Raw genomic sequence first — 25,215 nt, forward strand, 5'->3', positions numbered from 1 at the left:
TTTCTGCCATCCCTCGGACTCAGCTTCACCCTATCTTTTTTTGGAGATGTCCACAACCCAGCGTTCCTGCGCAGTGGTAAGGAATCACCGTTCCTCTGCTATAGGAACAAGAGACAGAGGTTAGAGAGGAGCAGAAAGTGCCGGGAGCTTACCCTACTGGAGAGTTCCTGGGGGCATGTGTGTGATACGCTGGAAGTGGACTTTGAGATGCTGGTGGCTTTGTTCAGTTTCTGACATTCTCTAACCAGAATTCAGGTCAAGACAGACCACAACAATCCAAGGGAGCCCAATTTTTTTGAGGGGGCTCTTTGACTTTTTAAAGTGTAAACCACCAGGTTTCTGAAATGAATAACCAGCATTTCCAGTAGCAGCCTCACTGTAGAGGGACACACCCCCATGGACACACACACACACACACACACACACACACACACACACACACTTCCCTAAGAAGACCCACTTCGATGAGGAAGGAATCTAATTTGCTGAATGGTGCAACATGGTGAACAGGAGACATTATACTTTACTCAGGGAACGAAGGCAGGCAACTGGCCCTGTGACTGCAGCCAACAGCTTTAAGAACACAGTTCTTCCTGCTTCAAGGCAGAGAAGAAACAGTTGTTTTTGCCTCTTTCTTCTTTGCGATTATTATCCAAGGGGCTTTTCCCGACCCCAAACCCCAGCACCATCCTCAGTGTTTCAGATCATCCACTGGCGGTGCTCAAAGGGGGGCCCCAGACAGGCCGGTCTGGGGCCAAAGAAGGTGGCTCCCCCTGCGCGGAATCCTTCCTGGTGGCTCCCAAATCAGGCGTTTTCTCTGCCTGCCTTTCCCTCGGGGGAGACTCGAGAGGCTGCAAAAATCTGGGCGCCCGTTCGCTCGCTTGTCAAGAAGCAAACTGTCTTCACATTCTCCAAGAGCAACATCCCTGCCTAGGAAAAGGAAAGAAGAGGCAAAATAAATAAAACCAGTTAATGTTGTAGTTAACTTGCAAATCAAGTAAATCTGTTGGTGCCGTATTTGAGAAATAAACCATCAGAGCGTCACAGCAAACACACACTTCTGAACGTCTTCATTTTGATTTAATGGTATATCAGCGTCAACTATCGCTTCCTCTGCTGGTACACACGGCCTGATGCCGCGGGAGGAGGGTGCCCATGTTTATCACCGAGTGAGATGACTAATTACACCTTGTCAATCACCGGCTATGAAGACATAAAACCAGCGCGCACAATGAAGTAGTTGCCTGCAGCGTCAATTAGTTGGCGATTCGGAGGTTATTGCGTGGCCCTGCTTTGGCCGCCTCTAATAACAGGACAGAGCGCCGGGAACAGCGCGCTGATCAATCACCCTCCTTCCGCTGCTGCCCGGCTCCCGCCCCCTCTTCCCCCCGCCAAGCCCGGCCTCACTTTCTCTGGGCGGCATGTGCTTCCTCCCTCCGCGGCCCCGGCTCCGTGGCGCCGGCAGCCCTGGGAGCCCAGGGAAGTTTGCGCGCCGCAGCTCCGCAGCCGGCAGCCGGGAGTCCCGCAGCCTTCGGGGAGCGCTGGGGCTGGTGGCCCCTTTGTTGGAAGAGGCGTGGAGGGAGCGCTTTTGTTCTGAGTTAGTCACGGTGGCCGGCTGGAGGCTGCTACCTCATTATGCGCCGGGTCTGCCTGTCTGCGAGGAAGCAGATGGTGGGGAGGTAGGCAGCGGCGAGAGTAGCCAGACCTGAATTCCGTTCACCTGTCACCTCCCACAAAAGGCAGGTTCAGGGGACTTAGGGAGTCTCGTCCCCTATCTGGGGGGAGGGGCGTCGAAGGGCTGCCGTTTTCAGCGCCTCCGAAGGTTCCATTTACCTGCAGATGCCTGCTCCCCCCACCCCCTGCCATCCCCTCGGCTGAGGCTTCTCGCACCGTGTAAATGTCACTCACGTGTCAGGATGTGTGTTTACAGCCTGTTCCTCTCCTTGTTTAGTCTCCGCGGACAGAGCTCAGCGGTTATGCGAGGTGCCCCTGACGCTGGGGGAGAGCAGCAAAGTTACGGGCCTCTGAACCCTGGGCGGGAGCCCCCAGATCCCGCCCCGCGGCGGCAAATGGGTTGGAGTCTTTTGCAGACTCGAGCGAGTCCCAGTCTGACACAGAGGAATAAATAGGCGGGCGCACTCGGCGGGAATCCTGACTACCAGGGAATTTGGGGTCGGTCAGGGATGGGTGTCGGCTACCGGTCAGAGAGGTGGTGAAGAAAGCTTGTGCTTACAGATATGGGGGAAGTGTGGAGCCGCAGGGCGTTTTTCCACGTTTCTTGGGAAGCCCGCGGCAAGAGTTACCGGGTGCTCCTCCCCCCGCCCGGCAGCTCCTAAGGCAGTCCCTCGAGTTCTCGAAAACGTATTGCATCCATCCAGCCTGGGCGCAGAGCTGCACCAAGGACAAACACTCCAGGTTGTTACAATTTTTTCCTACCCGTTGGGCGACCTCCAGATGAACCCCGGTGACTCTCAGATTAGATTTTCATTCCCTACTTTCTTTGAAAGTGCCCCAGATGCGTCAGTGAAACATACTTGTGTAGGCGTCCGCATGCCTGGGCGCCGGCCCGTGTACAGGCGCCAGAGCACACGTCTGTGTGAATACGCGCGCACGCGCGTCTTTGGGTTTATGGTCCTTCCCTCGCTTTGGAGCATCTGTGCATGTGCCGCGTGTACACACATACTTGTAACTTCAAGAGTTTTTGAAAATACGCAACACATGGCCTGGTAGAATCACACGCAGGGATTTAAGGAGAATTGCCTGAGCATGCAATTGTACATATAACTGCAATTTTCCAATTTATAGACGCATCCTCCTGCCTGGCGTTGTACACTTATACTTGATGTGCACGTGCTAGCTCTACATTTCTGCTGGTTCTGTTTTTGCCAACAGAAACAAACGTGTGCATTTGCACACATGAACATGCATGTACTTGGGCATTACAAGCACACATATATTTATGTCTGAAATTTACAGTATGTGGAAAGTATGAGTTTATGCTGCCCCAATCCTGTGCCCTGTAAGATAAACTGCGCAGATCCTGGCTAACCTCTTGCCTCTTGTTGGCAAGGGTGTCACTTCACACTGACCTACTTCCAAAGCAGAGCCAGGGGATGGGGTTCTGTAACTGACTAGCTGATTCAGTTTTTGTCTACAATCACTTTTTATTTCCTAAATCCAGCTTCACTACACACTTGGGTATCACCCCCAAGAGAGTGTTAGTTGAGCCTGAAGTCTGGGGACTGGGACGGCAGTTGGGATTTAAGGGGCAGGCCAGGTTGTTGGTCCTCGGAGAAGTGGCGGCAGGATGTTTGCCCTTCAGTAACGGTCTGTGGTGGGATGCACCCAGTGGACAGAGAATGGGACTGTGGTCTTTAAGAACTTCACTGATGCCTAATATATCTCATAGTGGGAAAGTTTTAAAAGGGAGGAGATGAGAGAGAAAAGGGAGTGATGAAAGAATTTGTGTAGTGCCTACTACGTTCCAGGCATTTTACATCCGTGATCTATTTTCACTCATCACATCCATGTGGAGACGGCTTTCTTGTGCCACATTTAAAAGATCAGAAACAGGCTTAGGGAAGTTGTCACTTGCCTAAGGTTACATTGCAAGTAAAGGCAGAATTAGGATCTGTACCCATGCCTTTCCTAGTTCCTAAAGCCAGGAACAGCGAGAAGGAGCTACGCATTGGGTCATTAATTGGGCCCTAGCTCACTTGAAGCTAGGATAAGCCAACTGGCCCCACTCTCCGGGAGCCACAGCTCCCGCCGGTTCTAGCTTCTCTAGTTCAGCCGGGTCCGCGGGAGGCCTGCGCGGCAGCCCGCAGCCCGCGGCGCGGAGCCTAGGCCGAAGGCAGAACTCAGCAGGAAGCGGCCGAAGGCTCCCACAGCTCTGCCCCGGGCCTGCCTTCCCAACCGGTGCCCGAGGGGCGGCTCTGGGCCAAGAGGAGACCGGAGTGAGACCTTCTCAAGCATCCTCTAGCGGCTGCGCCTTCTTAGGGTGGAGAAAAGGTCTAATTTTCCTTCCCGAAAAAAATCACAGGAAACTGTTCGTAGCTTAAAACTCCAAACCCCGCGCTCTCCCTCCTCCCTCCCTTCCACCCGCCCCCGCCCTCCAGCCTCGCCCACCAGCTCCCACCATCTCGTCGCTCCTCTCCTCCTCTTGCTGCTCCCCTCCCTCTCGGGTCTCCCGCCTTCCCGGAGCACGCGCTGCCAGGGCCGGGGTGCCGGGCGGCCAATGGCGCGGCGGCAGGACGTGATGTCAGGCGCGGCTGTAGAAAAGGCGCGGACGCTTGGCTGGCGCGGACTGCAGAGCCGGGGCTGGGCTCGGCGCGCTCTTGGAGAGCATTGCGCGCGGCTGGGCCTGCGGCCCGCGGCTCCTCCTCCCACTCTGCTCCTCCTCCTTTTTCTCCTCCTCCTCCTCCACCTCCTCCTCCTCCTCCTCCTCTTCCTCCTCCTCCTCTTCAATTCTCCCGGTGTCTCTGCTCGGCTCACTGGCTTCGGAGAAACCCCTACTCCAGTAGCCGACCCAGCGTCTAAGCGGGTCGCCTTGAGCTGGGGGCCCACCCCGGGGAGGGGAGAGGTCCAGGCAGCTGGGCCGCCGCGGGCACCTAGTCTCTCCCCCGTGAGCCCTGACCACAGCCGTCGCCGCCTCGGGCAGAGTTTGCGCTCCTGCTTTGCGCCCGGGGCGCCGAAGCCGGGCGGGCGATGCCCCCGGCGTGAAAGCGCCCGCGGCGGGCGCCGACCTCTGCCCTGGTCTCCCGCCCCCTCCCGCACCAACGCCCGCCCCCCGCCCCGTGCCCTTGTGACCCTGGCTTTGGCGCCGCCGCCCAGGCGCCCCGCGATGTAGCTGCCCCCGCGCCTCGGCGGGAGGCGTCCTGGCCCGCGGGCGCCCAGGGCCCGGAGCCCGGCCTGGGGGCGCAGCCGAGCTCGGGCGGGGCCGGGGCCGCGGTGGCGATGCACCGGGCCCGTTAGCCCGGGGAGCGCCAGGCAGCTGAGGCGGGGGGCAAGCCCTCCCGCAGAGGAGCCGCGCCCCCGGCCCCGCCGGTCCCGCCGCGATGCTGTTCCACAGTCTGTCGGGCCCCGAGGTGCACGGGGTCATCGACGAGATGGACCGCAGGGCCAAGAGCGAGGCTCCCGCTATCAGCTCCGCCATCGACCGCGGCGACACGGAGACGGTAGGCGCACGGCTGTGGGGTTGGGGCCAAAAGCTGGGACGGGGCCGGCTCGGTCTGCGCCTCTGCTCTCCCAAGTTTGGGGGCACTTTGAGGAGCGTCCTTCGTGCCGTACGGGACTGGACGCTGGGGATCTGTAGACAGGATGCAAGGCCCGTAGCTCCCCGCTCGGGGGAAACCCGGCTGCTGGGGAGGAGGAGGGAAACAAGGTTAAAACCGAAATTTTAGACCCGGAGGGTGGAAGAGAACATTTCTCCCGAAGTGGGAGCGAAGTCCTACCCGCGGCCCGGATCACTCTCTTTTCACTTCTCCAGCTCTTTGGTCGCCAGCCCCGGGCTCTCCACCACTCGGCTCTAGCTGCTGGCGGCGCCGCCTGCGGCGCGGGGAAGGACAAACCAACCGGCAGCTCCAGCAGACTTGGGCCTTTCCCCGCCTCCTGGCAATCGGGGTTTCCTCCCCAGCGCAATTTCAGGGGTCGAAGTCGTCTGGGCCAGCGCTTTTCGTTGATCGCATCTTGGGCCTCCCTACTTCGCCGGGTTAGGGCTGGGAGTTCAGGCTCTGGCCTGGCTCTTGCGGAAGGAGAGTCCATTCAGACCTCCACACCTGGCTCCACCGGCCCAGCCCCAAATAGACCCAGTTCCTTGCCTCAGACTTCCCTAGGGGCCAGAAGAGCAGACACTGTGCAAGCTGGGCCCAGAAGAGACCTTTAGAAGCCGAGGAGGTGGGGAGCATGAATAAAGCTTCTCTGCTTGGAAAGCAAGAGAAGCTGCCCAGTGCCTCTGCTTCGAACTCTTCTTCCCAGGTTAAACCCTCTCAGCCTGTCAGTTTGGACAGGGGAGGGTTTGGATTGGGCCTGTCCTGCACTCAGAGACTTTGAGGGTGCCCATGCACCCCACTCACCATCTCCCAGGACCCAAGAGGGCCCCAGCCAATGTGGAAGAGGTGGTGGAGGGGCAGAGGTTGCTGTGCGATTTGCCCTGGCCTAAACCTTCGGCTTAAGGATTGAGAGATCGCCAGGATTAGAGGCCAGGAACTTCACGGTATCTCTGGAGAGGAGTCTGTGTGGAGGGTGACTTTTAATGGTCATCTTACCCCTTTTCCTGGGGCCTAGTGGAGTGGCTCCTTTTAAGAAACAGTTTGGGGGGAGCTTTTGGAGGGCTTGGCTGAAGTAGCCACCACGGCCTTAGTCTTCAAACACAGTATGAGCCTTTCTGGAAAAAGAGCAGAGGCGACAGGAAGCGGGAGACCTAAAGAGGAAGATCTATCCAGGCCAGCAGCCGGTCCTGGGCCTGTGGCTGGCTTGGGCTCCGTGGGCGGGCCTGGGTTCTGGGCACCCTGGATATGGGCCTTTTGGGGTGGAAGAAGCGCACCGCACACCCTGGCGGCGCCCTCCGCGTTTAGGGCAAGCCGGAGACACGGAGGGAGCTCCGGGTGCCCATTCCCCCGCGGCGGCGGCGGCGGGGTCGCAGGCTGACGCAGGCGCTGCGGTCTCGCGCCTCCCTCCCTCCGCAGACCATGCCGTCCATCAGCAGTGATCGCGCTGCGCTGTGCGCCGGCTGCGGGGGCAAGATCTCGGACCGCTACTACCTGCTGGCGGTGGACAAGCAGTGGCACATGCGCTGCCTCAAGTGCTGCGAGTGCAAGCTCAACCTGGAGTCGGAGCTCACCTGTTTCAGCAAAGATGGAAGCATCTACTGCAAAGAAGACTACTACAGGTAGCCCCCATTTCGGGACCCACTTCCCTGGGCATCCAGGACCCCTCATCTCAGACGCCATAATATCCGGTCGCCTTTCCCTCCAATCCAAAGGGAGGGTTCCCTACCTAGGTCTCCGCTTCTCCAAGCCAGTACAAATTAGATGATAACCTTTTAAAACAGCACTTTGAGGGAACTCTTGGAAGTGTAGGGACCCAGAAAAAAACAGCCCTCTTCTGAGCTTGGACCAAAACTAAGCTTGGGTTAGGGGGGGTCCTTGCCCCTTTCTCCCTTTGAAGTTTCTTGGGTCAATTAGAGGGAAAAGAAACAGACACCCCAAACTGCCTGGGTTGGTGAAACAAAGTTGGAGGGAGAGCTGGGGGTATCGGATTGGGTGTATTTCCGGGTCTTTCCTGGAGATGGGAGTGAAAGCTGGCCAGGATTAAAGAACCGGAATCACTAACAGGCTCCAGGTTCCTTGTTTCTCCTCTCTGGGTTTAGGGTTAGGTCTGCTTATTCTTTCTCTCTCTCTCTCTGCCTCTGCCTCTCTCTCCCTACTCTGTTTCTAGCAAATTATAAAGGTCTGCAGGATTTCCAGGCACTAGTGTGGAGGGCAAGGGAGGGATAACTAGGAAGTTTCCCCCTCCTTCCCAAGCAGAGGCTTTCCTAAAGCTTGCTCAGACTCTGGGTAAAGTAAAGCCTTGGTAGGCAAGAAAATGGTTAAGGGGAACTGTATTTCAGGGTAGGGCCAGACCTGGGCCAAAGTCTAGTTCCCTCTCCTCCCATCCTCCAAGTTAAGACCTGGTTGTCCACCTTGAGGAGTGGATTTCCTCCAGTAGCAGCAGTGTCATTGGAGGAGGGATATGGGGGGTACCCAACCGTGTGTCCCCACAGTCCCTCCCTCGATGGTCCCTACAGGCGGTTCTCTGTGCAGCGCTGCGCCCGCTGCCACCTGGGCATCTCGGCCTCGGAGATGGTGATGCGAGCTCGGGACTTGGTTTATCACCTCAACTGCTTCACGTGCACCACGTGTAACAAGATGCTGACCACAGGTGACCACTTCGGCATGAAGGACAGCCTGGTCTACTGCCGCTTGCACTTCGAGGCGCTGCTGCAGGGCGAGTACCCCGCGCACTTCAACCACGCGGACGTGGCGGCCGCGGCGGCGGCAGCTGCCGCTGCCAAGAGCGCGGGGCTGGGCGCAGCCGGGGCCAACCCTCTGGGTCTTCCCTACTACAATGGTGTGGGCACAGTGCAGAAGGGGCGGCCGAGGAAGCGCAAGAGCCCCGGCCCCGGGGCGGATCTGGCGGCCTACAACGCTGGTGAGTGCGAGGCGCCCCGACGGGTTGAGGGAAAGTGCGCGGCGTCAGTGGCCGAGAGCGGAGTGAATCTCAGTGTGCTATACAGAGCACTCTGGGTACTCCAGCCTTCAGCTTCCCCAGGCTCTAATCGCCGGACGACCTGGCAGCAGGGACATTAACTCCTAGGGCTCCAGCTCGTGCGCCTGCGTCTGGGGCGGGAGGAGAGGGTGTGTTAGTGGTCTTGATGTGCCGAGTGCAGAACCTCGTCGCTGAGAAATTTTTGAGAGGCAGCCTTTTGGTTTGGGCCTTTTACCCACTTTGCTGGGCAGAAAGTGCAAGGAAAAATAAAGCAAGGCAGAGCCGACACCAAACAGGCTCTTGTTTGGCGCGGCTGAGGAAGAGGATCTGGGACGATGGATGAGCGAGGCAGGGCGGTGGGGGTCCCAAGAGAAAGGGCTGGCAGTGTCCGGGGCCACCAAGCTCCGCCTGGCCTGCGGCGGGTCATACGAAGTGTCCTGAGGTGGCAGGCTTGGGAAACCAGCCAAGGAACCTTTTGAGCAAAGGCGGGTCGTAGTGACCATTTGATCCTCCTGCTCTGCCAGGTCTCAGTTTTCCCCGGGGTTCTTCCTTGGAGTTTCGGGCGACAGCGGGGCGCTGGGACGACAGCGCCCTCGGAAGCCGGCGCCCGGGGTGAGAAGGGAGTACTCCTGGCCTTGCGCAGGGTTAGAGTGGATTTCGCATTTCCGGCGTCTTTGGACCCCGGGCCGCTCGGGGAGAGCTCTGACCCCTCCCGCGCCCCTCCCCGCTCAGGACAGCTGCGGAGGTTCTGAGGCCCGGTAAATTGAACCATCAACATCTGCCCGAAGTCTGCAGAGCCAGGAAAGGTTTATGACTCCCCGGGCTTCTGAACTTGATAGAGTTTATTTGCAGTTACTTTTCTTTCGTTTACAATAGAGTCGGATTGGAAGAATCGGTTTTCTTCCTCCTTTTCCCCTTAGTCTAAAGCACAAGTGGAAACAAAACAAAAACCAAAAAGCCAGGACTGTGCAAAGAGGGCTGTGGTGGGGATTATTTTTAAGTCAGGATTATTTTGACCTTTAGGAATCTGAGCTGCCTGGGGAGGTAAATGGGGATGGGTGGGGGTTCCTGGTTTGCTCCAACGAAGTTGCTTGTTGGGTGATCATGGGGCATGTATGTCTCTGTGTGCGCAGCTGGGAGGAAATTGCCGCCCATTCTGGTAAATGGTGAGGTGGCTACAGCCAGGTCTGCCTGAGATTTGTTGAAGGCTCTGTCAGAGGTGCCAATCTCCAAAACTTCCATTCCTCATCCCCCACCATCCTGAATAGATTAACCAAGTCCAGAATAGGTCCCCCAAAACAAAGCCGCATCTATTTATCAAATGGGGTCGGCCTCCAGTAGGAAGCAGCATGCAGGCTGGGCCACAGAGTGCATAGTGAGTGAGGAGCAGGATTATGTTTTCCAGGGCATGCAGGTTCACAACCTGATTTACAATGGAAAGGTAGAAGATACAGAGATTTATTTGTGCTTTTTGCTGCTCTGTCACCTTCCCTGGCGAGGCTGTGCTACACCAAACAAGATGTGGCTGGAGGCTGAGTTTCAGAGGAGCTGGCACCTCTACAAGACTTCTCCACACATGCCATCTCCTAGTTTTTAATTTGGCCCTTCTCTTCTCCCTCGCCCCATTCGGTTCTCTAGGCCCCCACCCCCTTTCTCTTTCTGCGTGTGCCTCCCGGTTTCTCTGTTACTGCCTTCTTTTCTCTCCCGGATCTCGTATCTCTGGCCTTGGTCCGCGCTTCCTATGCTGGTAGAAACCGCGCTCGGCGCGTTACTGGTGACTGTGCGACTCGCTTACTCGGGGCTCCCGGGACTAGGTTGGGAAAAGGGGGCGCCTCCCTGGCCGCACCCGTCCCGCCAGGCCTCCCCAGGTCTGGCCACTATCCCCCTCCCTCCATTCCCGGCGCCCGCAGGAGAGAAATGGCCGCAGTGTGGGCCTCTGGGCTGCTGGGACTGGAAGGAGGGCTACGGTAGCTTGTGATTGCAGTGGTGTGTCCCCGCAAGTGTGTGTGCTGGCGTGTATGTGCGTGTTTCTGATTGTGAGGACTCGAGATTGTTTGTGTACGTGTCCCACACCCAGGGGCCCAGCCACACCAACCAGCTGCAAAGCTTGTCGCTCTGGGGGACAGTCGGGTGGTGGAAAGGCGGCAACTTACTACCCGGTGGCGAGCTCCGGCAGAGTGGGGAGGGGACGCCGTCGGTGTGCCCGGCCCTCGGTTTAGGGAAGGACAAACCGAGTGGCGGGGCGCAGGGTCGGAAAGTCCTTCCGGGGCGGTGGCCGCGGTGGCCCTCCTCCGGCTGCCCCTCTGGTCCGAGAGCACAGCCGAGGTCTCGGAGGCGGAACTGAAACCTACCCCAGCCCGGAGCGTGGCTGCCCGCGGGCCGGGGGCGCCACCAAGGCAGCCGGAGCCTGTGAGGGGCCCCGGCCAAGCGCTCTGCACCGGGGTTTGCGCCGCACGGCCACGGGAGTCCCGCGCGGACCGGCCGGTCGCCCGGGCCTCCCTGAGCCCCAGCTTTTTGTATGTGTGTGCCTGGCGGCGTAATTACTGATTTGATTCCAATCCATTATTTAGACAATTGAACCTACAATCTCGTCTTTAGTAAAATGAGGCGAAGTCAGATTTGATTACAGGTTCAGTCCCAGCGACAAGAGCTCGAAACCCGATGGGTTAATAACAGATCACGAGTAAATTATTCATGATTTTACGAGCTCTTTAGCTCCATTGAATCGGCCTAATTGAGAGGAAAAAAAAAAAAAAGAGGGAGAGAGAGAGAGAAAGCTTGGTCCTTCCCCTCCCTTCGGCCCCTTGCTCCTCCCCGGATCCGATCCTGGGGAATCTCCACCCAGCCCTGGAGCTGGGGGCTGGAGTGAGGGGGCCTGGGGCACGAACAGATCTGGGCCCAGTGGCGGCTTCTCCGCCCCCAGCACAGCCCCCTGATTCAGCCACTGGCCAGCTTAGGCCTCCCTACCTTGGGCCAGCTCCTTCTCTGCCCTCTCATCCTTTCCCCTCTTTCCCCTTTTCACCACTTCCCAGCCTGTAACAGCTTTGGAAAGGCCTCCCTACAGGGACCCAGTCTCTCTGAGACCCTAGGATTCAGTTCCTTAACCTGTACCCTGCATCACACAACATCCCCCCTATTCCCGGGCCTCACTGTCCCCTCAGGCTCTCTCTCTGTCTCTCCTGAGTTCTTACTGTCTTTGTAGCAGTGTCTCTCTGGTTCTCCCCATCTCCACTGCTTTCTTTCCTGTCTCTCCTCTCTTTTCCCTGGCTCTGTCCATCTTTCCTCCCTACCAACCTTCCTTTTCTTTCTCTTCATTCTGTCTTTCTACATCTGTCTCTTTCTCTCCTTTCTCTGCCCTTTCTTTCTCCTCCCCTGAAACACCTCCCCCCATCTAAGCAACACTCAGGGCACGTCCCTTGGGTGAGTGGGGCGCCCGGGTCCCCATGGAGCTCATTAATAGCAGCAAGGCCTAGGTGGGGGCTGGGCAGAGGGATGGGCCCACAGATCCCCTATGGGGAGCCCTGCCCCACCCCCCTGTGGAGCTGGGGACTTAGGGGCATGAAAAGGGTCTGCTCCCCACAGCAGGGGACAGGGCAGTTTCCATGGATCCCATTTGGAGTCATGCTCTGATCCCCTTTAAATTGCTGGATCCCCATTCTTCACTCTGGGCGCTGTCAGTGGGAGTACAGCACGGGTGGAGGACTTGGGTGCCTGGGTGCATCTGGGAAGGGGCCCTTAGGAAGTGTAGCCACTTGCTAACAGCTCCAAGGTTAGGGACAAGACCTGCATCTTACAAATATTTTCTGCAAAGGACTCCTTCTCAGTTGGGCAGGGGAGGATTAGGTCACCAGAAGAGCAGGAGTATTTCTGAGGTAGAAAAAATGCAGGACTCCCAGTTAAATTTGAATTTTGGGTAAATGACAAATTTTTAGTGTAAGTGTATCCCATGCAACATTTGAATTTTAAATAAACAGTGAATAATTTTATAGTATATGTGTATACTATGCAATATTTGAATTTTAGGCAGAAAGCAAATCAGTTTTTAGTATAGGTATGTCCCATACAATATTGGAGACATCATACTAAAAAACTGTTCATTGTTTATCTGAAATTCAAATTTAACTGGGGAACCTGTATTTTTCTTTGTTAAATCTGGCAGCTCTATCACGGGCATGTGATGAGACAGGAGTTATCTCTCCAGTTGCCCACTTTAGGCAGACTGAATTAATCTCCTGTGAGGCGTTTCCCAAAGTAAGGCCTAATGTGTGGGATGGCCCAGGATTGGAAGAGAGGATCTTGGAGAAGGGTCCTGCATGTCCCCATCAGCCGCCAGGTTGCCAAGCAACTTTCTGAGGTTTCTACCCTTCTTCCCCACCCCCAGTGCCTTCCAGGCTTTGGCAGCCAGGTCCCAGCTGGGCCCCTTCTGGATGGGGACGGGCTCCCCAAAGAGTCATACTTCATCTTTGCCTGCCTTTGTGATGTAGTGGAAAGAAACTGCAAGGGTTGCAGTGCTGAATCTAGGCTCAGCCGTTACCAGTGGTGTGGCCATGTGCCGATGGCTTCATTTCCCTTAGCATTAGTTTCTTCATCTCTGAAATGGGATGAATAGTAGTAACCACCTCTTAGAGTAGTAAAGGCCCCATGATCTACGGAGAGCCACAGGTATACCATGGGTGTCAAATACATGTTGACTTCTCCCTTCATCTTCCTCCCCTTTCCGGTTAGAACTCTGCTACTCCATGAGATTTCCAAAGATCACTTAACCTCCCTGCCTCATTCACCTCATTTGTAAAACTGGGAAGCAACTGCCCTACAAGGCAGTGGTGAGGATTAAAGTTCAAAGTACAATTTCCAACCTTCAGCCCAGTGCCTGTTGCCCAGGGCCTACGGGTCGTGCAGTACTTCTAGGTGTGGAAACTGATGAGGGTGGAATGAAAGTGAGTGGAGAGTAAGGAAAGTAAGTGGAAGTCTGTGATTTCCAGGTGCCTGCCCCAAATACTGGGCGGGGGTGCAGGGAAGGGGGAGACTGGAGATTGCATTCCTCCATAGAGAGTGCAGGGGGAAAGAGGAAGATGGTGGGCCTGCTGTGCCCGCAGTCGGGTGACTTCCCTTTCTGAGCCTCAGTTTCAACATTTGTAAAAAGGGGGAAATAATACCTGGCTCAGAGGGTTGTTTTTAAGGACGAGAATGTGCATGTGAAGCCCTTTAGCGCATCATCTGGAGTTTAATAAGCCATCAACAAGTTGTAGCTGCTGCTGCTGCTGTTATTGTTATTATTAATTATTATTATTATTGTAACATGATGGCTCAGAATGGTTTTTGGATTCTCCTAGAGCTGGGTTTGAATCCAGCATTTCCTAGCAGAGTGACCCTGGGCAGATGGCTCCCCGAACCTCAAATTTGCCTGTAAATCTATAAAATGGGGATAATATCTCCATCCCAGCAGGGTGCGGTGCCTGCAGTGTGGTCCAGAGGCTAGAAACACTTGGCACTGGTGGGGTGGGTGTGGACTTGGCAGTGTAGTTGGGGCCGGGCCAGGAGGTTCACCTGCTGCCTCTGCGTCCCCTCCCCAGCGCTGAGCTGCAACGAGAACGATGCGGAGCACCTAGACCGCGACCAGCCCTACCCGAGCAGCCAGAAGACGAAGCGCATGCGCACCTCCTTCAAGCACCACCAGCTTCGGACCATGAAGTCTTACTTTGCCATTAACCACAACCCTGACGCCAAGGACTTGAAGCAGCTCGCACAAAAGACGGGCCTCACCAAGCGGGTCCTCCAGGTCAGCCGGCCGGGGCTGGGGGTAGGGGCTAGGGCCTGGGGTGGAACCCCACCACAGCCATGGGCCTTGGAAGGACGTTCTGCTCTGTCTGCCTATCTCTTTGTTTATCTTTCTCCGTTCTCTTTCTCCATCTCTTCTGTCTGTCTCTAGCCGTATTTCAATCTTTTTTTTTTCTAACTTTGTCTTCTTTAAGTTTGTCCCTCAGTGTTTCTGTTTTGTGTCTGTGTGCCCCTCTGCCTCTTTGTCTACACAGTCTCTTTTCTTTTTTGTAAGCACTTCTTAGTTGCTATTTATTACTCAAATGACACTCAAATATGTTCATGTTGTAAAAGGTTCAAGCATTTCAGATAAATCCACAGCTCCCCTCCCCACCTTGGCCCCTCATGCCAGGATGCCTGTCCAAGGCAACTGCTGTTAGCCATTTGCTCCTTCTGCTTCTTGCTCCTCACTTGCTCTCTCTCGTTTCTTTCTTTCTGTCTCTCTCTAGATTTTCCTTCTGTTTCTTTGTTGTTTCTCAGACTCTTCCAGAAGCAGGGTTTGGTGAGGGAGGGTGATTAGGGCGACCTCCTGGGTGGAAGTAGATGGGCGCCTCTGAAACCTAGCAGTATTGCACTTGTATGTGAGAGCGATTTCTTGATAGAGAGGATCCAGAGCTTTCGCCAGATTTCCCAATGGTCTGTCATCCCAAAGATGTAAGAACCCCAGTTTGGGGAGTCCCAGGTGCCTGTAAGACTTAAACTCGTGGCAGAGCCTGGGGCTACTTCTGAAATCTTCAGCTCCTCTGCTAACTCATTTCCTGGTCCGGGGCAAGTCACTTAACTCCTCTGAGCCTCAGTTTCCTTACATGTGAAATGGAAGAAGAAACTTATTCACAAGAAATTATACTGCCCGCTTAATTGTAGGAGCCACTGAGATAATGCAAGTGTCCGTCACAGTAGCTGACACTTAACCGCTCAGTGGATGGAAGCTAAGAATGACATTAACTAGATTAACTGACTGATATTAACTAATACAAACAATTATTCTGGGGCTAGACTTCAATTTCCCTAGCTGTACAATAATAAGATGGGAGAATATCTCCTTTTACATCAAGTTTAACCAATTTATTCCAGTGTGTGGTTGTAGGGTTAACAGCGCACATTTTGGGGGTGAGAAAATTGAGAGTTGAAGGGATCTGACCGTCAGGAGGAGTGGTGCTGGGATTCCAGTGCAGGCCAGTCTGACCCGCCCTCCAGCTCCAGGTCTTCCGAGAATGAGGGGCGGGAGGTGGGCGGCAGCACCGACTGGGTGAGGACGAGGGGCCCTGAAGGCTGTGAAACTGCCGTAAGTTTTCTTGCGAGTCTGTCAGAATTTTCAGAAGAGCATTCTGGGAGTGATGGCGGTGGCAGGGATGGGACTGACGGCGGGCCAAGGTCCCGGGGAGTTGGGGGCCCCAGGCCGCCTTGGCCCGGCTTCCAGCGAGGGGGTTTTGGGCAGCTCGGTCTCGCTCGGCTTCGGTGACGTAGCAGAGGGATGTGAGGGGCCGCCAATGGGGCGCCGATGCGCCTCTCTGGGCCCGCCCCGCGCCCTGCGGCTCCGTGCGGACCCCGCCCCTCCTGTTTGGGTCGGTTTTGCCCGAAGGTCGCTCTAGCTTGGGTTCCAGAAGGGACGGGGATACTGCTGCGGCTGTGTGCGTCTCGGATCCCGCTGGTCCGTTTCCCTCGGACTTCACCTTTTGGGGTTTAGGTCAGGGGACCCTCCATGGCGCCCCCTCTGTTCCTCAGCTCTGGGCGAATTTGGACTGAAGACCTGCGGTCGCCGCGTTTTCTCTGGTTAGTAGTCCCCTCCTCTGTCTAGATGCCGTTATGGTGAGTTGGCGACGGGGAGGAGTCCGTGAATCAAGTGCCCGGAGCAGGGGCTTGAAGTTAGGCAGAGCTGAATTCCGTTCTGCCTGTCTACTCACTGGTGGTGTGTGTTGGACAAATTAGTTACCCTCTCTGTGCGGTAGCTTTCTTATCTGTAAAATGGGCACCATTAGGGCATGTACTTCACCAGTTACCCAGATTCAGTAAAATAAAGAGTAAGTGCCCATGGTGGGGTCTGAATCTGGAGTGAAGAGCTGATCTCTGCTGGCCTTGGTAAGGCAGGAGGCTTGATTTAGGAGCCCATTGGAGTTCCAGAATCGTTATCTCTCATTCTTTTATCTGACCAAATACCTAATGGCACTAGGCCCTGGGGACACAAAGATGAATGAACCACAGTCCTGGCCCTGAAGAAATTTACCTATTAGGTGCCGAGACAGACCACAGTCAGTTTCCCTATAATGTGATCAGTTGGGAGAGGGGGTTGTGCAGGAAACCAGGGGAGAGACCAACTACCTACCTACCCTGTATGTGAAGAAAGAGTCACCTGAATGACCTGGATCTAGGCTTGCCCCTCCCCCCCAGAATCCTGTTCACATCTGCATGTCCCCTCTATCATGGGGACTCAGAAAAGCCAGGGGCATGGGACTAGTTGAGAGAGAGAAGCACTGACATAGTGGTGTGTCTACTAATCCATAAATGTTTCAGCGCTCTGCTATGTGTCAGGTACTTTGAAAGGCCAGTGAAACACATTTGCTCATTGAGTCCTCATTATCAGACATCGTGATCCCTTCTCCTCCACTATACGGATAAGAACTTTGAGGCTCAAATGATTCCCACTTGCCCCACGTCACACTTTGCTGGTAAGTAGCAGAGCTGGATCCAAATCCAGGCCCGTCTGATGAGCAGGCATTGCACTTTCTCCTCTAAGCCAGCCCAGCAGTGACTACATCTGAGCGTGAGGGCTTGTACATTGTTGGCGTGAGGATGGCCATACCCTAGGGCACATCAGACCACTGTTTTCCCTCCTCCCAGACCTCCAGACCTCCTGCACAAATCCTTAATATTCCCTAACAGCACAACACTTCATGATGATGCAGCAGTTTGCAAAGCATTATCGTTCCAGCCACTGGTCTTCCTTAGCTTAATATGTTCCTGCCTATTTTATTGATGAGAAGCTTAAGAACTAGTGAGATGAAGTGATTTATTTGAGGATATGGGAGCCAGGCATTGGCAAGGTGGGGCTCTCTCCCAGGTGTTGACTACTGATGGGCTGGCTGAGGGAGATGGGATGTGGGCAGTTTGGAGCAAGGCAACTGGTGGTGTAGAAGGTAACATACAGATTCAGATCCTTTCTGACATACCAGCAGTGTGATTTGGACACCTTAATATCTCCTCTCAGAGTCTTATTCCTTGTCTTTGAGGTGGAGATATTGATAGTTTGTATCCTGAGGGTTCCTAAGGATTGAGACAATAAATGGGAGGCGCTACAGCATGCTGCCTGCTGGTACAATGTAGGTGCCCATGAAATAGTTTCTCATCACTGGCTACACCAGCTTCATGGTGCTAGGCCTTGGGTGCCCCCTGCAGGTTGTGGTCCACTTTGACCCTTCAGAGTGTGTGTCTGCATGGCAAGGGCAGGGTGGGGTTGAGGCTGAATTCCCAGAAGTGGATGACGTAGGATGTGTGTGTGCGTGTGTGTGTGTGTGTATGTGTCTGTCTGTCTGTCTGTCTAGGGTTCTAGGCTGTTATTGAATTTGTAATGTATGAGCACCACCAACATGGCAGGCCTGGGATGCAGTATCCCAGTATCCCTGCTGGAAGCTGGAGCTGATATGAGGACCAGACTCAGCCCTCCCACTTACTTCTGAGTGATCGTGAGCAAGTGGCTTAACCTTTCTGAGCCTCAGTAGCTTCAGCTATAAAATGGGGATAATAGTAATGCTTCACTAGGCAGTTGCAAGAAGTAAATAAGATGACATAAAGTATAATTTATAAAGTATGTATCAGGGACTCTGCATATTAACTTCACACACATTTACATAGTAGGGTTCAGTCTACCACCCCTTTTTGCACACATTTAAAAAATTTAATTATCTTCATTTTGCAGATGAGGTAACAGGTTCAGAGAAGCAAAAACCCTTGCACTGAATCTCACAGCTAACAAGTGATGAGGAGTCAAGCTCAGATTGGCCTGATTCCACAGCTCTTTCCAACACAGCGCAGTGTAGGGATTGTGATTCCCAGCACCCTCCGCCCTTGGATTTAGCTGCCGAATGAATGCAGCAGTACAGATGGGAGCAAGGGAAGGAGTGGGTCGTAGATGCCATGTCTTGGTAGGAAGCAGGAATTCTGTTGTGAAGCCCTATGTAAAGTGCATAAAAATGCTCAAAATTGTCATCAGCAGCATGACGCCCACCGTACTCACTTGTCATCAGTGGGCAAGGTGATCAGGAGGCAGAATGGCCCTTGGACAGAGGTCCATTTAGATATTAGGCTTTGCCAGTTCTTGGAGACCATTCCTCAGCACTTCCATGCACCTCTGAGTCACCTCTCTTCCTTCCCGGGGAACAGCCAGGAAGGCAGAATATTAAGATGCCCTCAGCTTGGGGAGGGGGCTAGTGAGCTGACTGACTGGGATGAGAGGAGATCTCCTTAGGGGTTCCTAGCGTGACTTTCAAAGAAAATACATTTTAACAACCAACAGTTTAAAAATATTCTTCAGATGACTAGTTAGTCATCATTAACCTGTATGAGAACTCAGGAACTGAGTACACTAGCTTTCCTCTGTTTGTTCACTTCTTCAACAAATGTACCAACCTGCCATGTTCTGTGCAGGACTTGCGGTGCTGAGAATTAAGTGGTGACCCTGTCAGTGAACAGTCCCTGCTGGAACAGACAGTCCAGAGGGGAGACAAAGTACAGCAAGATATTGTATAAATAATTAAAATGGTGATAAGATTAATCTGTATTTTTCCATATATTTGAAATAGCTCATCATAAAAAAAAATATCTTTTAAATGATTCCAGGACCAAATAAGTTTGGGAAATGCTAAAGATTGTGTCTTTCTCTTGGAGATCAGAGTATGTTGGCAATCATACAGGCATTGAGAAATCTTGAAGAGATTCAATTTTGTCTCATCTAACATTTCCCAAGTGTATTTGGTCACATAACCCTTATTTAACTCTTGACAAAAATAAACTAGAAGGGCTAGGATGGAAAAGTATAGGGTTGCAACAAGAGCATAAAGATGAGGACCTGACCTAGGGAGGGAGGTAGTCAGGAATGGCTTCCCTGAGGAGGTGAGGTCTCCACTAGGGCCAGTAACTTCAGTTCCTTGGGCCTCAGCTTCCCCACCTGTAAAATGGGCAGAATGAGCATTATTTTGCTTGTCTCTTGCACAGAGCTGTAGGGAGTGTTTGATCTAGTGATGGACAGTTGGAGCTGGATGGAGTTTCGTAGATGATTTGGCCCAAATCTCTTTTTACAAGAGAGGAAACTGAAGCCCAGAGAGGTGGAGTAACTCGTCTAAGGCCTCACAGCAAAGTAGTTGTAGCCCTGGAGCTGGAACCAAGGGGTCATGATGTCCAGTCCAGTGCTCAGGATTTTTGGTTCTTTAAAGAAAACTTTTAAAGTTTATAAAACAATAGAATCACCATACAGACAGGTTAGAAAAATGGGGGGGGGGGATTACCCTATGAGGACACAGGAAACCAATAATCCAGGCGTGTAGTTTGGGGGTTAAGTAGCGGGTAAGGACGAGGACCCAGTTGCTGGGATTCATGTCTCAGCTCCACATCTTTGGCTGGGCTCTGGGCCTCAGTTTCCTCACCTGACCATAGTATTAGTGCCGACTTTGTAAGACACTAATGGGAGTTCATACATGTAAAATGCTTAGAACTTTGCTTGGATGTTGCCTTGCACTTAGCGAGTGAATAATAATTCGTTGTTATTATTTGCTTTATGAACTTGCAATACCAGAGGACGTAGTTTTGTTATTTTTTTCCTTCACATGATGTCCACCATGAGACATTTCCTCTGCAACTGCATGGAGTGGCTGTGTCATGACTTCTGCGTGTCCCGTCTGGTTGGATGCTTTGGATACAGCCATTAGTTTTGATGTTATTAAAAAAAATGCCAGTGACATCCTTAGGCATGAAGCTTGTGTCTTTTGGCTGGTTTCCTTAGCAACCCAGGAGGGGATTTGCAGGTCAAAGTAGGTTTCCCACTGGCCCTCCTGGTCTCCTTGATGGAAGGGCCCCAGGGAGGGGATTTGTGAGCCCACAGGGCCAGTGGGTGTCTGAGGAGGTGGCACTCAGCCATGTGGGCTTCCTCATCCACCCAGGACTTACTGGGTTCCCCTGGGCAGCAGGCTGAGGCACTTCCTGCGGATGAAGAGAGAGGGCTGCTGGTGTTAGAAGATGGATAGGTGGAGCAGATCACCTTCCTTGTTGCAGCTGCCCTAGAATCCCAGCCTGCCAGAGCCCCAGAAGGCCATAGAGAGTGCGTGGGGTGGTCCAACCCTCCTGTCATACAGGTGGGGAAACTGAGGCAGACCCAGAGGTAAGAGACTAGCACAAGGTCACTTGGTTGGTCAGTGGCACAACCAGAACTGGAAGCTACAGCTGGTGCTCTTTCCACTGTACCACAGTTGCTTCTGTGTTTGTTCCCTCATTCATTCATTCATTCACTGATTCACTCACTCAGGATCATGTGGTAAGGAAACCATGGACTTTATATGACAGATAATCCTGGATTCCCGGATTCTAGTCTCAGCTTAGCCTTTGTGTGACCTTGTGCAAGTGCCTTCACCTCTCTCAGCCTCTCTGGTTTTAAATCTATAAAATGGGGATAATGGCAATCACCCCCTCCTTGGCCTATCATGGAGATAACCTGTGACTGTGCACGTCAGAGGGTAGCCTGGCGCCAGGCACGTAGAGATCTATAAAAGTTGTCTGTTACTATTACTATTGACTCAATGCATATGACTGATTCTTAATCTTTGCCAGTCCCTGTACCACATCCCCAGGGACATGAAGATGACTTAGACAGGGTACTTGCCCCAACAACCTCTTGGGAGGGGATTTTTTTTTTTTAATACCCTGGAGAATTCTGGTGAAGCCTGGCTTAAGGTGAGAAACAAACTCAACACAAACCCCCACAGCAGCTGGCTTTTAGTTGAGTTGTTGACTTTCATCCACCAGATTCCCAGCGCCTCGGATCCAGTAAAGCAGAGAAGGCACTTGTGGAAGATGGTGTCATTGTTTACAAACCACTGTTAGGGGCAACGCCAGAGAAATAGCAAACAGCCAGTAACTAACTGGTTCCAGCCCTTCCCAAGGGCTTGGAGCCCCGGACCGATGGGCCATGAGCTGCCCCCGGGGCTGCTTGTTCCAGCTACTGCTCAGAGAGTCGGATGCACAGGGCACTCACGGAGCCACACACACTCAGGACAGGACGGTGGCAAGAGGTGACACCAGGACTCTGGCATTTCTCATCCCCAGTCTTCAAAGACACTTCGGGGAAGTCGCCTCCTTTCTCTGAGGGCCTCTTGGCGCTTCCTCCATCATTTTCTCCATCAGTCATTCTCTGGGCCAGAGAGACACGGAGTCTCACCCCTGCAGATTTCTGCAGGAGGGGCAGGGAAGGAGCCCCCACTCCCAAAAAGTGCCTGTTGAGGCTGGCCTTAGAGCGCTGGACTTATTTGTGAGCTCCTGGAAGAGGTGATGGGCTTGCTTTGGGCAGAAGGCCAGGGAAAATGTGCTTTCTTTCTGGAAAGACCCAGCGTGCTGGGGAGAGAGCTTTGTTTCCTGCCTTGACAGGGTCCGTGTCTCCTTTACAACAGAATTCTTGAGGCTGTGCTTCTTAATTGAGCCCACGTGGTAACAGGCCACCAAATAGTGGGTTTGAGGCCACAGGCCTCTGAAGCTGGGGTGGTCCCTAGGGGAGGGTGGGGCCTGGCGTCGGCCCTTCCCATCCCTGTCTGAGACACTGGGAAGACAGCAGATGCAGGCACATCTGGAAATATGCAGCTGGACACCCCAGAATCTGTAAAATTCCCCAAGGCCCTTTGTTTTACAGGGAGCCTTTTGGAGGGTGTTTTCCTCACGCAAAGGGAAGTGAAAAGGCCCTGCCCTTTGGGAGACATAACTTCCCACCCTGTCCCCCTTCCCCCTAGGTTTTCTGGGCTTCTCCCGAAGTACTTTGAGTATCTCAGGGTACAGCTGGATCTCTGTGCAGTTCGACGGGTGGACGTCCTAGTTGGGAGAGGGCGCTGTGTAGGCGAGGTTTGATGCTTGTCTTCATGTGTACAGGCTTGTGGGCAGCGTTGTGGGTGTGGGTGTGGATGTGTGTGTGTGTGTCTGCGCCCAAGGGAAAATGAAAGCAAACCCTTATTCTCTTTCTTTGGCATTCCTTTCATACCAAGCTCAGTAACGTGGCCCACCCCCCCACCTCCCTCATAAATGGTACTGGGACGTGGCAGGTTGGGAGAGGGAATCTGCGGCTCACAACCTCCTGGGCCTTTCTTTAATCGGGCAGCTGTTCCCCCTCTGCCCACTCTGCCCTGAGACCTGAAACCCAGTGGTCCAGGATGCCAGCGGCTTCTCCAACGGATGGTGGTGGGGATTAAGATCCCCGTCTTTCTCTTCCTCTTAGTAACTCTTTGTTGACTGAGTCCTGTGTGTTCTTTTCACCATTCTAGTGTTTCCCAGACTTACCATGAAAAACTTAAAAAACCGCACCCATAAGAACTTGCGGGATCTCTTGCCTGCTTGAAAGATGACTGCCGAGAAACCCGAATCTCTCAACCATTGTGAAAAATGATCGAGATCTAGTTTGTGTGAATCTTCCAGAACATAATAGAAATGCAATGTGAGCCACATATGTTTAAAAATTTCCAGTAGCCACGTTAAAAAAATCAAAAGGAAACCCATAAAATTAATTTTAAGAATTTATCTTTTTGGCCCACTTTGTCCAATATATTATCATTTCAGCATGTAATCAAAATAAAACTTACTATTGAGATATTCAACCTCTTATTTTTTTCATACCAAGTTTTCAAATCTGTGGTTTCAAATCTCACCTACGGATCAGCCACTTTGGGGCTAGTCACGTTTCAAGTGCTGGGTAGCCAAGTGTGGCTACGATCCTGGAGAGTGCAGCTCAGCTCTGGAAACATCTTACAAAAGGGGAAACCCTGTAGCAGCCAATTAGAGGAAAGGACATTTTTATTGTATTAAGAACAAAATATTGGCAGCCTGACTTTTTAATCCCCATCCCCCACCCCATCGTTGAGACACGGATTAGCATCTCTGCGTTACACAGTCGGCTGCGGGAGGGGATGCTCAGCTCTTCTCTGGTCCTGCCCGGCTTCCTCTGACCAGCCCTTCCCTCTCCTCCACGCAGGTCTGGTTTCAGAACGCCCGGGCCAAGTTCAGGCGCAACCTCTTACGGCAGGAAAACACAGGCGTGGACAAGTCGACGGAGGCAGCGCTGCAGACGGGGACGCCGTCGGGGCCGGCCTCGGAGCTGTCCAACGCCTCGCTCAGCCCCTCCAGCACGCCCACCACCCTCACAGACTTGACTAGCCCCACCCTGCCGACTGTGACGTCCGTCTTAACTTCTGTGCCTGGCAACCTGGAGGGCCACGAGCCTCACAGCCCCTCGCAAACGACTCTCACCAACCTTTTCTAATGACTCGCGGCCCCCAGCCCCCGCCCCTGCCCCACAATTTCTTTAAAAAAGAAATTATCTTTAGTTGAATTCCAAGTGTATTTTAAAATAGAGGCTTTGAGCAACTAACTAACCACATTTTAGGATCTCGCCTGGAAACTGAGGAAGAAAATAATTGCGCGCCCGGCTGACGCAGCGGTGTGGACTGAGGAATTACTTGGAAGATCTGTCTGCAACACAACATTTGTGTCTCTGTACAGTTTTGTGGACTGAGCGAGGAAAAACAACAAATAATTTAAGTTGGCTAGAGCTTCTGTATTTTCAAAGACTGCCACGTGCCTTAGGAATACTGTTTTATCTCCATACTTTGGATGACTTGTTCATTTTTCTCTCCCTCTTTTTCTCTCTGTATATTTATGACCAGAGCAAAAAATGTAAAAAAAAAAAAAAAGTTTGTTACTTTGAATAGTCCTAAAAAGAAAAAAAAAAAGGAAAAAAAATCAAACCCCCTCCAACGGTCGCTTTGTTGTTTTAGAATTTTAAGGTGGAAGTCTGTTCGAATATCAGAATTTGTAAAATCTAACCAGTAATAAAACCACTTATTGAAACTAGTTGGTGCTACTGGTGTTTAGTTAGGTGTGAAATTCACAGGACGTAAGAGTCTTACCGAAGCCCTGAAATAAATTCCAGGGTCTCCCCCTGCTTACCTATAATATTTACTCATAATAATTTATAAATATTTATTTATAATATTGGTGGGGCCCCTCTTTTGTGCCAGACTTTGGGCTGCTTGTTGGGATCCTGAGATGAAGGAGACACAGTCCCTGCCGTAGAGGAATTCAGAGTGGAAGGAGAGACGGACAAGAGATCATCTTAACATGTGTGATATGTACTACGTGGAGAGCATGTAAGTAAATACCACTCATTCATTTATTGTTTCAAATATTAAATAAGCATGCTCTGCTGGATACTTGTGACACAAAGGTCAGAAGTCATTACGCCTGCCTTTTCTGCTCTTCTCTGGGCTGGAAGGGTGTGTCAGGCAATGAGGGGGGGCCTTTCCCCATGAGGAGTGAATGTAATGAATGACACAAAATTTAAAAATCTTCCAAGAAGGTGAAACCAAACTAATTTTTTTCCTTTTCTAAAGGTAACCTCAGAAACCCAGAGAAAAGATGCATCCAGAGGGAATGGAGAATGTGAGCCAGGTGGAATGAGGTTGGAATCTCTACTGTTGAGCAGTGTGAGCTGAGGGAAGTCATGTCACCTCTCCGGGCTTCAGTTTCCTCAGCTGGAGGGTGACGATCATGACCTTACATGACAGCTGTAGTGAGGGTGAAGTAAGGTGTGTTGAAGGGCCCAGCAGAGGGCCTGGCCTATAGTAGGAGCTCAGTATATTTTATGAAGTAAACAAGTGACACAGAGTCAGGACTCTGTAGGTGGAGAGCAGGAATGTGTGTATCCAGGCATTGCCTGTCATTGCTTGATGCATCAAGTAGGTGTGGTGTCTGTCACTGAACATCTCACTCTCTCATTCCTTGCTCTGAGCCCTGCAGTAGGGTCCTCTGTTCCAGCAGCTATCTAGCAAAGTGCCCCACAGTGGCCCATCAGTTTGACAATCCAGAGGGAAAATCATAGCTGCTTTGAGGAGAAAACAGCCAGGCAGAATTGGG

General features: G+C 52.9%; 1 protein-coding gene and 1 long non-coding RNA gene across 2 annotated transcripts; one reads left to right on the top strand and one right to left on the bottom strand.

Moving 5' to 3' along the window:
* Positions 1-503: 503 nt before the first annotated feature.
* On the bottom strand, positions 504-3,271 carry LOC140696159 (uncharacterized). The gene is made up of 2 exons (XR_012072260.1): positions 1,408-3,271; positions 504-930 (listed from the first exon to the last, which is right to left on the bottom strand). It is a non-coding gene; the product is annotated as an uncharacterized lncRNA (long non-coding RNA).
* A 910-nt stretch (positions 3,272-4,181) lies between these two features.
* LHX2 (LIM homeobox 2) lies at positions 4,182-24,153 on the top strand. Its single transcript, XM_072960098.1, has 5 exons — positions 4,182-5,177; positions 6,687-6,889; positions 7,787-8,190; positions 13,821-14,026; positions 23,276-24,153. Exons 1-5 carry the CDS (start codon positions 5,058-5,060, stop codon positions 23,561-23,563), a joined length of 1,221 nt encoding a protein of 406 aa, XP_072816199.1. The 5' UTR covers positions 4,182-5,057; the 3' UTR covers positions 23,564-24,153.
* Positions 24,154-25,215: the final 1,062 nt, after the last annotated feature.

This window comes from Vicugna pacos, chromosome 4, assembly GCF_048564905.1.
Source record: "Vicugna pacos chromosome 4, VicPac4, whole genome shotgun sequence".
Taxonomy (NCBI): domain Eukaryota; kingdom Metazoa; phylum Chordata; class Mammalia; order Artiodactyla; family Camelidae; genus Vicugna; species Vicugna pacos.

Coding starts and splice junctions, on each gene's coding strand:
- LHX2 (XM_072960098.1), top strand. CDS start 5,058: ATGCTGTTCCACAGTCTGTCGGGCCCCGAGGTGCACGGGGTCATCGAC. Junction 8,191..13,820: donor TCTGGCGGCCTACAACGCTG/GTGAGTGCGAGG, acceptor TCCCCTCCCCAG/CGCTGAGCTGCAACGAGAAC. Junction 14,027..23,275: donor TCACCAAGCGGGTCCTCCAG/GTCAGCCGGCCG, acceptor TCCTCCACGCAG/GTCTGGTTTCAGAACGCCCG.